The 15,398-nt window shown below is 37.7% G+C and overlaps 1 protein-coding gene across 2 annotated transcripts in view; it reads left to right on the forward strand.

The window, feature by feature from the left end:
- The window catches only part of LOC113513691 (histone acetyltransferase KAT7), a 30,731-nt gene that overhangs the window by 450 nt on the left and 14,883 nt on the right, over positions 1 to 15,398 (forward strand). The window contains exons 2-7 of one of the 2 annotated variants that reach the window (XM_052892802.1): positions 745 to 1,542; positions 2,460 to 2,626; positions 3,436 to 3,778; positions 4,889 to 5,094; positions 6,418 to 6,616; positions 7,648 to 7,842. In XM_052892802.1, the coding sequence (XP_052748762.1) occupies positions 745 to 1,542; positions 2,460 to 2,626; positions 3,436 to 3,778; positions 4,889 to 5,094; positions 6,418 to 6,616; positions 7,648 to 7,842 (1,908 nt within the window). The remainder of the gene's footprint in view (positions 1 to 744; positions 1,543 to 2,459; positions 2,627 to 3,435; positions 3,779 to 4,888; positions 5,095 to 6,417; positions 6,617 to 7,647; positions 7,843 to 15,398) is intronic. The other variant, XM_052892803.1, reaches the window with a different exon arrangement.

The following is a 15,398-nucleotide window of genomic DNA, read 5'->3' on the forward strand; positions in this document are numbered from 1 at the left end:
AATTCCTTAGAATATAATGTTTATGATTGCCGATGGAAAATAGATAAAAATATAATAACATATATATCCGAGTGAGATAGAAAAATAAGACTTTACCAACCTAATATAAGCTTGCAGCTGATTTGCGGGAGTGTTAGCAAAATATTTTTTTTTAGTTTTACAGTGTATTTAATTTTAGAAAAATGTAGTTGGTTTGAATGTGCTGTTCCTGCATGTAACATAAATAAAAAAAAATCTGAATGCCACATTCTTCACATAATTACACCGTAAACATATATATCTAGTTAAATATAATGTTATAAAACCATCAGAAATATTTTATAAAAAAATTGGTAGAGAACAATATTTAATTTAATACAAATGAAGTTCTGAATATCTACAAATTGAAATAAAGATTATAATAAATATGTCGAGTTTAGTTTTTTTTTTTCAACTCAATTCCATATAAAACAGCAAACACTGAGTGTGGTTGAACAACTAGTAAATTAACTTATAATAAATTACAATAGCAGACTTATTATAACTACAAATAATTATAAGAAAATATCACACTAAGAAATGGGTGGCCTTATCACTAAGAGTGATCTCTTCCAGGCAATGTATGGATGGAGAAGAGTAATTTAAGCAGTTATATTTACTTTTCAAAACAATAACATTGATAATTACTTTAAAATTCTTGTTCATCTTAATATAATTACATAAATATGATAAGTGTCTAATTATGTTATATTATTATGATTTCAGGTGAGTAATAGCAGTACAGACAGTAGTTCTGAGTCTTCATCAGACTCGAGCAGCAGCCTCAGCTCATCTACAAGCTCAGATTCGGACTCATCGAGCTCAGATTCTGATTCATCCACCTCTGGCACTCCAGCGGCGACCACTACAACAGCACCGAAATCACCAGCCACACCACCCTCGGAAGAAACTAAAAAGAAGGAGGAACCCAAACAAAGACGGCCTTCAAAAGCTAATGTCTCGTCATCAAGTGATGATGAAGCACCGAAAACAAGCAGCCCAAAGTCCTTACCACCAAGAAGACGCTCAACAAAATTAAAATCGGCAGCTTTGGTTCTTGCTAAAGGCAAGTCCGCATCTAGAGTATCCGCTGGGGCAAAGACATCTAAACCAGCATCTAGATCGACATCAAAATCGTCAAAATCAGATACCACAGTAAAAAAGAAAAGTATATTCTCACCAGATAATAGTTCCGAGTCCGAATCGGACAGTAAGTCGTCAAAGAGTGCCAAAGACTCACCGGCATCTAAGCACAGCTCCAGGAAGTCTGTAGACGAAAAGGATTCTTCACCATTGACCGCAGCAGAAAATGAAGATTCAAATTCAAAAGATAGTGTAAAAACTAGGAATAGTAATCGGTCAAACGAGGCCCCGCCAAAGAAGGTGGAAGAGAAGAGCACATCCTCCTGCTCTTCAAGTCAATCATCAGTGGAGTCTGTGTCTTCAGATAGCAACAGTGAACCGACTCCTAAAAAAGAGCCCACAAAGACTGGAAAAACAAAACCACCTAGCAGCACTAATAAAGTTAGTATTTTATTATAATTATATTTACAGCTGCTTTTTAATTTTAAATAAATGTTATTAAGTGGTGACCCCATACATGCAAACAGTATCTGACGACTCTCCATTAGATGGAATGAGGACCCCAAATGCATTGCAGGAAGTCTGTGAATGCAGATGACTCGGGACTGTTCCTTATGGCAATCTATGGATAAGGCCATACACCTTTTTTATGCTTTGAATGGTTAATGGCTGATATGATGAGGATTTATTATTTTATTTTCTACTAAAACTACTATTTACTATAAATTAATTACCATGACTGTTATTACATTTATGAAACAATATTTTTGAAATGTGTGATGATAAAAGATCTAACTAGCAAATTACAAACTTTTATTTTTTAACTTTATAAGTTTATTATTTTTCTTTTGTATTATCCTTTAAGTGAGGCAATAAAGAGTTAATAAATGAATAACAGATACAACAAAGTTCTGCTATGTAGAGTAAAATTTAAAATTTGCTTTACATTAAATAGGTATGCATATTACCTTTCTTATTTCTTTTTACAATGTAATATATATGTATAATGCGATTGCTATTAAATATTTTAAATTGAAACATATGTAGGTTTTCCCAAGAGGCTACAGCATGGGGTTCTTCAAAAGGGGGGGGGGGGGGGGGGGGTAAAGAGGTTTCTTCAGGGTCGGCAACGCACGCGTAATGCCTCTGGTATTGCAGGTGTTCATAGGCTACGGTAACCACTTACCATCAGGTGGACCGTATGCTTGTTTGCCACCTCAGTGGTATAAAAAAAATATACCTAATCGGACTCTAAAGTAGAGGTATTCTAATTTCAAAAATTCAAACCCTAACAAATAACTAACTTTTTAATCGTTAAATATTTTTTATAGGCATAACATCTTTTTTTATGTATCTAGCAAGACACAGCCGCTAAAAGCGGCGACTCAGGTGAATCTGCAACGATCACGTTGCCCCGAAAACTAACCCGGTCGCTGTCCGCACGGGTGTCCAGACTCGCTACTGTATCGAGACCCACGCACACTGACACTGATTCGGATGCAGATGAGAAGAGTAATGATAAAAGGTAATTTATTGAACAACACATTTCTCTTCCATTTACATGGAATTACATTACATTTATATGTAGAGAGATAGACAGCAGCGTCCTTTTTAAAATATCTCTAAAAGTCTAACTGTGGTTGCCAACCCGCCTGCCAAACGTGGCAACTACTAGCAAAGCTCCCATTATGGGGATGACTTATGTTCAGCAGTGGACAGTTAACGGCTGAATGGTATATTATAAATAATATATATAAATGTGAAAATGTATCACAGTGATGTCGGGCAACGGCTAGCACTGAGCCGGCTGCTTGTTTACCATTCTAAGTTGCGTAAAAAAACAAGAATAATAATAAATAAATAATAGATGAACATAATATACTAATTTCCAACTCATACTTGCAAATGACAAAAATCTTGTAATGTACTCGCTAATGTAATGGCCACCCCTTCCTTTCCCGTGGGTGTCGTAAGAGACGACTAAGGGAGGGCGAGGAATGGGTAGTAGTGTCCCTCTTAAAACATCTTCAAAGCCTAACTGCGGTTGCCAATCTGCCAACCAATTGTGGCAACTACTTGCAAAACCCACTAAGGGGAGGCTTATGTTCAGCAGTGGACAATGAAAGGCCGATATGATGATATATGTTCATAATGATCTAGTAAATAATAGACATATCTCTTCATCTCTCATCCTTCCAATCTCGCTCGACTATCAATTTGTTTCCACACTTGACAATGTATTATATTTAAATTCAAATTTAACATGTCACTTCAGATGCGACAATCATAAATTAGCAACCACTCTCTATAAATATAAAAATTGTATGTTTACAGCAGAGAAACAAAGAAGCCTCAGAAAGGTCGTGGGGTGCGGTCGACTCCCCCGCGGCTCGCTCGGCCTCTGTTGCCTAGTATCGCGGGAACGTCACAGCCCACCGAGCGACGCTGCCCTGTTAGCGGCTGCGACTCGAGCGGGCATCTAGGTGGTATAGCGGAGAAACACTTCACATGGGACGCGTGTCCCCTGTACCACAACGTGACGCCGGCCTGGTGCATCGCGGCCAGCGAGGAGCGGGCCGCTGCTGCGTCCGCGCGGCGCCGCGCCGCCGCCCTGCTGCAGCAGCGGCAGCGGGCCATGCCCACCATCGACCAGCGCGCTTACCAGCTCAAGGTCAAGGTGAGCTTCTGTGCACTAATTTTTCCTTTTATGATACAAAGAATGAAAAACAAATTGACAGCTGACCTGATAGTAAATAGTAATTGCCACCTATAAATATGCATGTTTGATAACTCAAGTTTAAAGTAAGCTCTTCTACGCTAGTTAAACAGAATAAGCTGGGGGAAAGGGATTGTTAGTAATGGTGTCTAATAGCCCCATTGCTAGCAATATACCCACCCTATCAGATCGACCTTTCTGTGTTTGCCCTCTGGAAACTATTGTGGTTTATTCTTGTGGAATTTGTTACAAAGGGCCAACTGATCGGCTTTTGTCCTCACTTATCCTCTATCACTGATGCCCCGCCAGCGTATACCGATAGCGTGGGTGGAATTACCATTCCATTATCATCCATAAAAAAAAACATCACTATATGCTAACTGTACCCTCAAATATATATACACAATGTGGCCAATATAGCAGGCAACCCGCCAGCCGTATCAAATAGTAAGAACGGGATGTCTGAACGAATGCTCTCCATCTAAGCTCATCAGAGACTCTGATTGACAAAGCTATGTAAGGCTCCCAGTTAAGAAGTTGATATAATTTCGTAAGCTGTTTCTTCAGTTGACATTTGTATGTATAAATGTTTGTATTTATTTAGTTAAAATGTTTCAATTGAAATTTATACTTAAATAAACTGACATAGAATATAGATGAGGTAAATGGAGGCGTTTGGAGGTCCCCAGGACCAGAAGGTCGAAGCGAGCCGCCCAGTTTTGTCCCTCTGTTAGTCCGCCACTGGTTTGATTTTCACAATGACTGTTTATCATTAACTAGGCTCAAAAGGAAGGGATTGTTAGTAATGCGAACTACCAGTCTCATTGCTAGTAATATACCCAGACAAGTCGACCTCCACATGGTCTCCCCTGGAAACCATCGTGCTGAATCCCAGGTGTATTTATCACGATGGGCTAACTGACCTGCCTTTTCATTTTCACCTATAATCCCTCACTGGTGCTCCGCCAGCGTATACTGTTAGCGCAGACGGGGTTACCATTCCATTATCATCTATTAACCGTGCTCACACATAGTTTAGTATTCTTGTTAACATTGTAATCATTGTTCCAGGATATGCGGTCAAAATGGAAAGGCAGTCAGGAACTTCGCGAGAAATTAGCTGCCGCTGGCAACGAAGAGACCGGCGAGGAGCGCGAGCCCATACTAGAGGGTTTCGCGCCTGACTATGACCTCAGATTATTCCGAGAAGCCCAGGCGTTAGCTGCTATTAAAATTGAAGAAGAATTGGGCGATATGCCTTCCGATAGAGGGACTAGGTATTTGTGAAGTACAAAACTTTAATATACATTATAAAGGTTTAGTTGAGCAATTTGTAAATTTACCAGAGGGAGACTTTGTACAAAAGTCGATTGCTTGGGTACCTCTGTCCCATTCGTGTTTCTACCGTGAAGCAGTTGTGTTTACATGACTGTGTTTCGGTTTGAAGGATGGGATATGGCGTGAATTTACATGGTACAGAGGAATAACACCTAAGCCCTCAGGAATGGCAACGCATAGGTGGTATTATGGACGAAACAGTATGTGTGTGTGTACTGTTATGTCCATGGTACTGCTCATATCTATAGGCGACGGTTACCACATTCCAGCAGGTAGGCCGTCAGCTTGTTTGCCATTCTAAGTCGTATAAAAAAATAAAATTAAATAGTATTTTTGGATTAGGCATGTAATCAATCGACTTCCACATGGTCCCCTGGAGACAATTGTGGTTAATTCTTGATAAATTACTTTAATGAGTGATATAATGGAATGGTAATCCTGCCTACGCTATCGATTTACGCTACCAGGGCACCAGGGAGGTATGATAGGTGAGGATGAAAGCAAGTCAGTTAATCTACTGTGACAATATCTATAAAAATTAATCACGAAAGTTTCCAGGGAGAGCCATTTAGAGATCGACCTAATAGGATATATTGCTAGCAATGGGGCTGTTAGATCCCTTTGCTAACAATCTTTTTTTCACCCGCCACAGGGGGTTTGGTTGATAGGCAGTACTTAATGTGACATCCAGTTTAATATTGTTAATTTTAACTGATGTTATAAACACAATTTCTAATATTTAACAATTTTTTGTGTCTACCTAGATTATACATACAAGTGCTTCACCAAAAACAGCTCTACTTTTTATCTGTGCGTGGAAATAGGGTTACCATAATATAAATTTATTATTCAGTATATGGGAGAAATTATATTGTAAGGGTAAGTCGAAAAATAAAAACGATACAAAACACGAGTATAGTTGAAAGACGAAGAAAATAAAAAAATAAATAAAACAAAGGATATGCAGTTTATAACGATTCATATTGATGCTTAGACTTATTGATTACAGTGATTTATATCAAATTGTAGACTTACAATATGCTTTCGTTTTTAAATAAATGAAAATAACCGCCATTAAATTAATACATGTATATTAATTTGTCACTAATACATAAATATGTACATTTAAATATCAGAAGTTTCCAATTGAATTTAAAAAAAAAATTTGGTTCGGAAAATTTGTAATCTAATTACTTGCAACAACAACAACCTTTTCCTGAAAGGGCGTGTTCTGTTTCTATAAAAAAATAATCTAAGGTTAGGGTGTACTCGTGTGGCGGCAGGTACGTGGTGATGGGCAAGTACACGATGGAGGTGTGGTACCAGTCGCCGTACCCGGGCGAGGCGGCGCGCGTGCCGCGGCTGTTCGTGTGCGAGTACTGCCTCGGACACCAGCGCTGCGCCGCCGGCGCCGCGCGCCACCGCGCCAAGTGCGTCTGGCGGCACCCGCCCGGCGACGAGGTACCACTGTCCACCATACATCACCCACTACGCATCACCCAATATATACCGCTCACTATTCATCACCCACCATACGCATCACCCATACACCACCCACTATGCACCACCCAATATATACCGCTCACTGTTCATCACCCACCATACACCACCCACTATGCACCACCCAATATATACCACTAATCATCACCCACTGTTCATCACCCACCATCCTCGCAGTTTCCCTGGAAACTACCACCCATCATGATGCACTATTTTCATTCTCATCTAATATATACGCAGGCGGAGTTACCATTCCATTATCACCCATAAAAAATATCCACTGTACCCTATTCGTCATTTACAATGCTTTTTTCATTTACAATGGCAATCCCGCATATTATAATTTGTTGCAAAAAATAATAAAATTGATGTAGACGAACGTGCAAATGTGACCTTTTTCTACCATCAATATCCAGAGAAACCCAATATTTAAATATCGGATCGGCATCCTTATTACTATGCCTAATATATTTAAATGCATTAATGTACATAATCGATGGACGCACACATACGTGAGTCCATCAATGCCTAGTTGTGGCCAAGGCTTGTATAGTACTTTTTCAAACAATGCGCGGAAATCAAAAACACATTTTTACTTTTTAAGTTCAATGACGAATAACGAACAATAATAATTTTTCACACGCCATAATGTTCCTTTGTTTTTTTTTTTTCAATAAACAGCTTTCTATTTGCAAGCCAGTTCGAAATTTAAATAAAACCTTTTATTAGTTACCTCCTTGGTAGCCGTGTTTCGAAGTAAAAGGTCATTCCATTTTTAAATTACAGGACAGATATGAGTTTACATAGTAATTTATCTGGCCGCAAAACACGACAGATATGGATTTTCATACAACTTTTGCCGGCCGCTGCCCGCATGTATCTGGCCAGTACGGCAATTTTGATTTATCTCTAAGATGATTGTCAAAATAATGCTCACATTTCCAAGCATGTTTGAGAAAAAAATATTAATGTCTAAAACTTTTTATTACCAGGTGTATAGAAAAGACAATTTAAGCGTATGGCAAGTTGACGGCCGGAAGCACAAGCAGTATTGCCAGCACTTGTGTCTCCTTGCCAAGTTCTTCCTCGATCACAAGACGTTATACTACGATGTGGAGCCATTTCTCTTTTACGTGATGACGTGTGCCGACAACGAGGGATGCCATATCGTCGGTTACTTCAGCAAGGTAAGCCTGAAACGTGCTAATGATGTTTTCACTTCGAGCTATAAATACTGAAATGTCCAGTGCAATGTTGCCAGATTAGGTATTTTTTCGCTAATTTGGGGAAAAAAATCTGTTTAGGAATTTTTTTAAAAATAAATTTGTTGGAGGAAAATGAAATGAGCTTGGAGAAATTTGGATAATTTTTGGCAGTTTTTACTTGTACATGGAGTAAAATAGAAAATGGAAAAATACAAAGTAGCTTTTTTCTTCGTTGTTCGCTTTGTTATTCATGGTAAAACGTAGTAAAAGTCGATACAAGTCAGATTGGATAAAAGTAAGGAAATCATATTGATTTAAAAAAAAATGTCTTTTTTTATACAATTAGAATGGCAAATTATAAATTAATTTACAGGGTACAGAGGAATAACACCTGAGTCCTTCAGGAATGGCAACGCATGGGGGGTATCATAGGCGAAACAGTATACTCTGTTATGTCCATGGTACTGCTCATGTCTGTAGGCGACGGTTACCAGTTTCCATCAGGTGGACCGTCAGCTTGTTTGCCATTCTAAGTTATATAAAAAAAATAGACCACTTATACATGGCGTATCAATATAAGACAGACAGCAGTTTTTTAAGATAGACCTACAGGGATATAACAATGAAAACTCCATTCAATTTGGTGCAGTATTTTTGCGTGATTCCGTAACAAATAACAGTCCAGTACGCGCCCCTAGTATTACAGGCGTCCGTGGGCTACAGAGATTGTTTGCCATCAGACTGTATGTTTTTTTGCCACCTTTGTGGTAAAAAAATATTGTTATCGCTTTTTTTACTACTATAAAAACCATTTACATTTTTTTTTTTTATTAATATCTTCCGTTTACAAATATCGTAAATTTACAATTTTATTATAGAACCGATATTATCTGTCTACTTTTTTTTTTTATTTAAAATTTGGGACACTTGATACGACACGACGAACTTATGAACATTATAATGGAAGGTAAGATAGAAGGAAGGAGGGGGAGAGGGAGACCGAGACATAGTTACATCAGGCAGATCAAGGAAGGAGTTGGTGTCGTGTCGTATCAAGAGGTGAAGAGACTCGCTGAATATCGTAGTGAGTGGCAAGAGCTCCACCGACAAGAGCGCAGCTCTTAAATAGGATAGATAGATAGATGAAAGATTCTATTTATGGATTGGTCCCATAGACATTTTATCAAAATCGCTTCACTAGTTTAGTTTTTAAATCAAAATAACTGGTGTTGCCATAATTGAAGTCGGTTTATTTTAGAACACAGTTTAATACTATTAGCTTTTAACAGCGACTTCGTCCACGTGACCGGGATATGTTTACTTACTGGGCTAAAAAGAAGCCTATATCCCTCTCCATCCGATAACAAATCAATATATAACTTTCACATTTATAATATAGTATTAATAAGAGTGTTATTCGCTGATAATGTTTACCAAAGGGAGACTTTGTAAAAAAATCGTTTGCTTGGGTACCTCTGCTTTATTCGTGTTTCAACCGTGAAACAGTTGTGTTTTTAGTTTCGGTTTGAAGGGTGGGATACCTATGGCATATGCTTGCAGTGAATTCACAGGGTACGGAGGAATAACACCTAAGTCCTCAGGAATGGCAACGCATAGGGGGTATCATGGGCGAAACAGTATACTCTGTTATGTCCATGGTACTGCTCATGTCTATAGGCGACGGTTACCACTTTCCATCAGGTGGGCCGTCAGCTTGTTTGCCATTCTAAGTTGTTATAAAAAAAAATAAGTAGATATATAAAATATAATTAATATATGAATAAATAAAATATAAAAGATAATGATTAGCTCCTACTATTGTAATAAATTCATAAAGTGAGCATGGACCGTTCTCTTGAACATAAATATATATACATTATAAACAAACAAACAAAAATTCTAATATTTCCTCTTTACTAGTATTAGTTTTTATAATGGAGTTACGATTAAATTTCTATAATTACATGCCAAGTTTACACACTACGCTTTACTACATTACCGTACTACGGTGCTGAATGGCGTCGCGTCAGCTGTGGGGTCAGTGACCGGGGCGGGGCACGCCCCCTATGCACCCTACTCACCCCCCGCGCCCCGTCTGCGGTGCGTTCAATACAGACATTTTCCAAAATTTCATTGCTACTTTTAGACTTTCAAGTAGACGCCGAATTATTTATTAAAATTAGTCTCTTTTTAATGTACGTTTTTAATTTTATTTTTTTACAATACACTATAATATGGGTTGTTACAAAACTATTTTGTCATGTCCATAACCTAGGTCAACACGTACTGACCGCACCCCTTTCACGAGAAATCCCCGAGTTGCCTGATTGGTAAACATTAAAAATTCCTTTAACGTATTGAATCTATAAATGGGTGGTCGTTTTTTTCTAATAGTCGGTCGTAATATTTTATTAGTCACTGTCTATCGTTTGTCATTTTAAATGCGTAAACATGTGCTATAACAATATTAGTTTATTTATTTCTTATAAAATATTAATTTATTGAACATATTTACTTACATAATCTATATATATATATATATATATATATATATATATATATATATATATATATATATATATATATATATATATATATAATTAATGATCAGTCCTATTCCTAATCCGTACCCGACCCAAAAATCCCCATGACACTTGCGGCATTTCCGCGTTGGATATTTTTTTATACAACTTAGAATGGCAAACAAGCTGACGGCCCACCTTTTCGCCCATGATACTCCCCACGCATTGCCATTCCTGAGTACTCAGGTGTTATTCCTCTGTACCCAGTAAATTCACTGCCATATTCCACCCTTCAAACCGAAACACAGCCATGTAAACAACTGCTTCACGGTTAAAACATAAATGGGACAGAGGTAACCAAGCAAACGACTTTCGTACAATGTCTCCCTCTGGTGAATGTAGTGTGATGGTGGTGTTGCAGGCGTTTATAGGCTACAGTGACATTTTACAATCAGACGGGCTGTATGCCTATTTGTCACTTTCGTGGTATAAAAAAAAATATTTAAATTTATAACAATAATTAAAATTCATTTAATAAGTTTACTATTGTAATCTTTTGGAGGAAACAATAAAGAGTATCTGTCTATCTATCTATATTTTTTATCTCTATTTATTTTCGTCGTTGTCAATCATTATACTAGGCCGTTTATGTTGTTATCCGGTAGCTCGGGAATAAATAAACGTTATCTCGTTTGATTTGTAGCAGCCATTTCAATTACACGGTCGACGAGCCGCGATATTATCGCACGCGCTGGTTTATGCGGACACCGGACGGTCCGTTTGTACAGAGGATCCAGCACTGCGCACTGTAAAATTGTATAAATTATACTTAAACATAATTTAAGCGTCGTGTGTTCCCCGGCATAGAATGGGCCACCCCTTCCTTTCCCGTGGGTGTCGTAAGAGACGATTAAGGGAGGGCGAGGGATGGGCAGCAGCGTCCCTCTTAAAAAATCTAAAAGCCTAACTGCGTTTGCCAACCTGCCTGCCAAGCGTGGCAACTACTGGCAAAACTCCCTTTATGGGGAAGGCTTATGTCCAGCAGTGGACAGTTAAAGGTTGAAATAATAAATAATTTAAGCAAAATAATAATTATCTTACTAATATAATAAAGTTGTAACTAAGCAATGTTTCTACATGTTATTGTCCAGTGCTGGACTTATGTCCAGCATTGGACAACTGGCAAAACTAAAGGCATAAGCCTTCCTCATAAAGGGAATTTTGCCAGTAAATGGCGTAGCTACCAGAAAGCTAGACGGTCGGACGGACGGACGGAGCACGGACGATTTTAAACATTGTCCATGGTACTGCTCATGTCTATAGGCGACGGTTACCACTTTCCATAAGGTGGGCCGTCAGCTTATTTGCTATTCTAAGTTGCATAAAAAAATTTTGTTGTGGCTCTAATTTAGTTTTTGCCCAGGGCCTTTGATTACCTAGCTACGCCATTCTGAGGCATCTTAATAAAGGCAATTATAGAAGCTGTAAAAAAAATAGCGTAATTACCGTGAGGAGGTCGACCTGACAGGGTATATTGCTAGCAATAGGGTTGCTAGTCCCCATTGCTAACAATCCCTTCTCCCCCCAGTGGATAGCAATTAACATTTTTACGAAATAGGTAACTAATTCATCACAACGAAACTTCAGTTCATTACAACTTTTACATAGAACAATCGAAATCCGTCCTTATGAGTGTTACGTTTAGAACTCACATTATAACTATTGGGATTGCTACGCTAATTGTCTACGGCGAGCGTAGCCGTGAAACCGTAACGTAGACGCGCTACGACGTAGTAGACGCGAACACTCGAGTGCTTCACAAGAACTTTTTGCTTTTACTACTGACTGGTGTAAAAATGCTTATTAATAGTTTAATTTAACTAGCGCTTATACCCATTAGCGTGAGTTAAATTAAACCATCCGGTTTAACACTTTGACTGGTACCATTTATTTATTTATATACTTCATTATAACTTAGTCCTCAGGAATGGCAACGCACGAGGGGTATCATGGACGAAACAGTATACACTGTAATGTTCATAGTATTTTTCATGTCTATAGACGACGGTTGCCACTTTCCACCAGGTAGACAGTCAGCTTGTTTGCCATTCTAAATTGCATAAAAAAAAGTACAGTAAATATAAATATAGACTCTTAGTACTAAGAAAAAAAAATGGAGTCACTTTTGTTAGAATTTAATGAAAATGTAAATAAATTATTAATCTGACCAAAAGACATTATACTATACCATTTCAGCCGTTAAGTGTCATTGCTGAATATAGGTCTCCCACATAAGGTGTTTTAAGGAGAGACGCTGCTGCCCATCCTTCAATCATTAAGTTCCCTTAGTCGTCTCTTACGATACCCACGGAAAGGAAGGGGTTGCTTATTCTATGCTGGGATTACACGGGAAAACACATTATATTATTATGCAATAGTGATACAAATATAAAGTTAATTATTAAATTTATATATATATATATATATATATATATTTTTATACAACTTAGAATATACCGTTAGCGCGGGTGGGATTGCCATTATCACCCATTAAAAAAAAAGCCTAACTGCGGTTGCAAACTCGTCTGCCAAGCGTGATAACTATTGGTAACGCCCCTTATGGGGTAGGTCTACTGTTCAGCAAATGACAGCAGATGTAAAATGTTAGCAGCTGAAATAATATTAGGAAATCTAGTCTCCATTGTTACATAATTATGTATTTCTATGATTTAGTATATAACAATCTCTGTATTAGTACTCAACTGAACCGTCGACCGTAAAACGTGGTGTCCCTCCATTGATCTTAAACTCGAGACAGTGATACATTCGTTATACGTAGAAGTGTAGAAGACGTCTACGGCGGGACTCGAGACACTGAGGTCAGTGACCCGTCACACCCGGGCATATCCGGGTACAGTGTGCAACTTCAACCGTATTTGCCAGTTACCGGGAGAATCACGGATTTGCAATAAAGATTTTCATCTTAAATAAAAATGTTTATTACTTCAGTCTCTTGACACAATAGGATGGACTTCAAAAAAGTAGGTAGAATATGGCAGTGAATTTACAGGGTACAGAGGAATAACACCTGAGCCCTCAGGAATGGCAACGCATGGGGGGTATCATGGGCGAAACAGTATACTCTGTTATGTACATGGTACTGCTCATGTTTATAGGCGACAGTTACCACTTTCCATCAAGTGGGCCGTCAGCTTGTTTGCCATTGTAAGTTGTATAAAAAAAAATGTCCGAACATATCTCCTATATTTAAGAAAAATTAGTATGAGGGGTAACAATCCCGTAGATGCCAAAACAGTAATTATTAGAAATTTTGTCTGTCTGTTTCTCTGTCGGTCTATGTCTGTCTGTATGTTTGTTCCGGCATCACGCAAAAATTGATGCACCAAATATGTTGTACCTAATATGATTTATTTCGTACTAGCTTTTACCCACGACTTTGTCTGCGTAACCGGGTTAAATTGTAGCCTAAAACCTTCTATCTTTCCATATAGTACATGTATATCAAATTTAATGTTAATTGGTTAACGCGTTTTTTTTTAAATGATGATAATGGAATGGTTATCCTACCTGCACTAACGGTATACGCTGGCGGGGCACCAGTGAGGGGTGATAGGTGAGAATGAAAAGGCAGGTCAGTTAGCTCATCGTGATGAATACACCAAGAATTTAGCATGATGGTTTCCAGGGGAGACCACGTGGAGGTTAACCTTATGGGTAATCTACTAACAATCCCTTCCCCCCTGGGTAAGGCGTTAATAGGTAACAAATAAACGAAGAAACTCACTTTCACACTTATAATATTAATAAGGATTAATCTTAGATTGTCTTAAGCCAACTCGTCTTCAAACCTGACACTTCCCACAAAATAAACATACCAGAAAATAAACCCAATATCAATACAACATGTATCCAACACACAGACAGCTCTACATAAATAATAGGCAAGTTCACCTAAACTTTACTACGCCTGTAGCCGACTGGGCTGCACCGTCTGCAGCATCAGGTCGATGAACTGCTGGGGGCGGGACCCCCCCACTTCCCGAATCGTTAAAAACCCCTAGTCTGACCCTAAAGTAAATATAAGCTCCTTAACAAACAATTCTAGAAAGTGTTTGTAAGTGATTAGATTTTTTATTCGTGACTTATAGTAATTTCGGGGTAGTTTGCATCAAATATTTAATAATTTATTGAAGTCTGTTATTTATTTCAGTGTTTTTGTTTGTAGCTATTATTTATTTATTGATTGATTTATTTATTGTATTATTGATTTATTTATTTATTGATTGATTGATTTATTTATTGTATTATTGATTGTTTTATTTATTTATTGTATTATTGATTGATTGATTTATTTATTTATAAAAGACACACCAACAATAATTAAATAAACTAGGTACAATGCTATAAGTAAGATTAAGCCTAGATGATATCAATTATATCATCTAGCCTTAATGATGATGATGATATCAATTAGAGGCGTATATAATTCTTACAGATTAGTGATTGATGATAAAAGAATAGTAATTCCATCTGCTTTTTGTTTACGCTAGCGAGATATTTTATTAAATTTGATGAGACTATTAGTCATCAATACTCTCATCAAATTTGATAAAATGTAGAATAGAATAGAAATAATCCTGATTCACATATAGTTGTTTACAAGCTATTTTAAATCGTAAATTTTTTATGATTCTATTGCTGCGTGCAGAAAGTTATCTGCTGAGAAGAACCCGCAAGAAACTATTTCTCTCTTCCTTCATCTTTCTCTTTCATTCTCTCCCGTTGTATGTGCTATTAAATATATGTTTGTCACATATATTATAGCCACTACCTTAGCGATAATGTTTCCTTTTGTATCATGCATATTATATATTTGAAAATAAATAAATAAAACAATTTTACATGTGTACTCTACTTAAAACATCTCCAAAGCCTAACTGCGGTTGTTAACACGTTTGCCAAACGTGACAACTACCGGCGTAACCCCCCTAGGGG

The sequence above is a fragment of the Galleria mellonella genome, unplaced genomic scaffold, assembly GCF_026898425.1.
Source record: "Galleria mellonella isolate WM207_F2 unplaced genomic scaffold, CSIRO_AGI_GalMel_v1 utg1674, whole genome shotgun sequence".
Classification (NCBI taxonomy): Eukaryota; Metazoa; Arthropoda; class Insecta; order Lepidoptera; family Pyralidae; genus Galleria; species Galleria mellonella.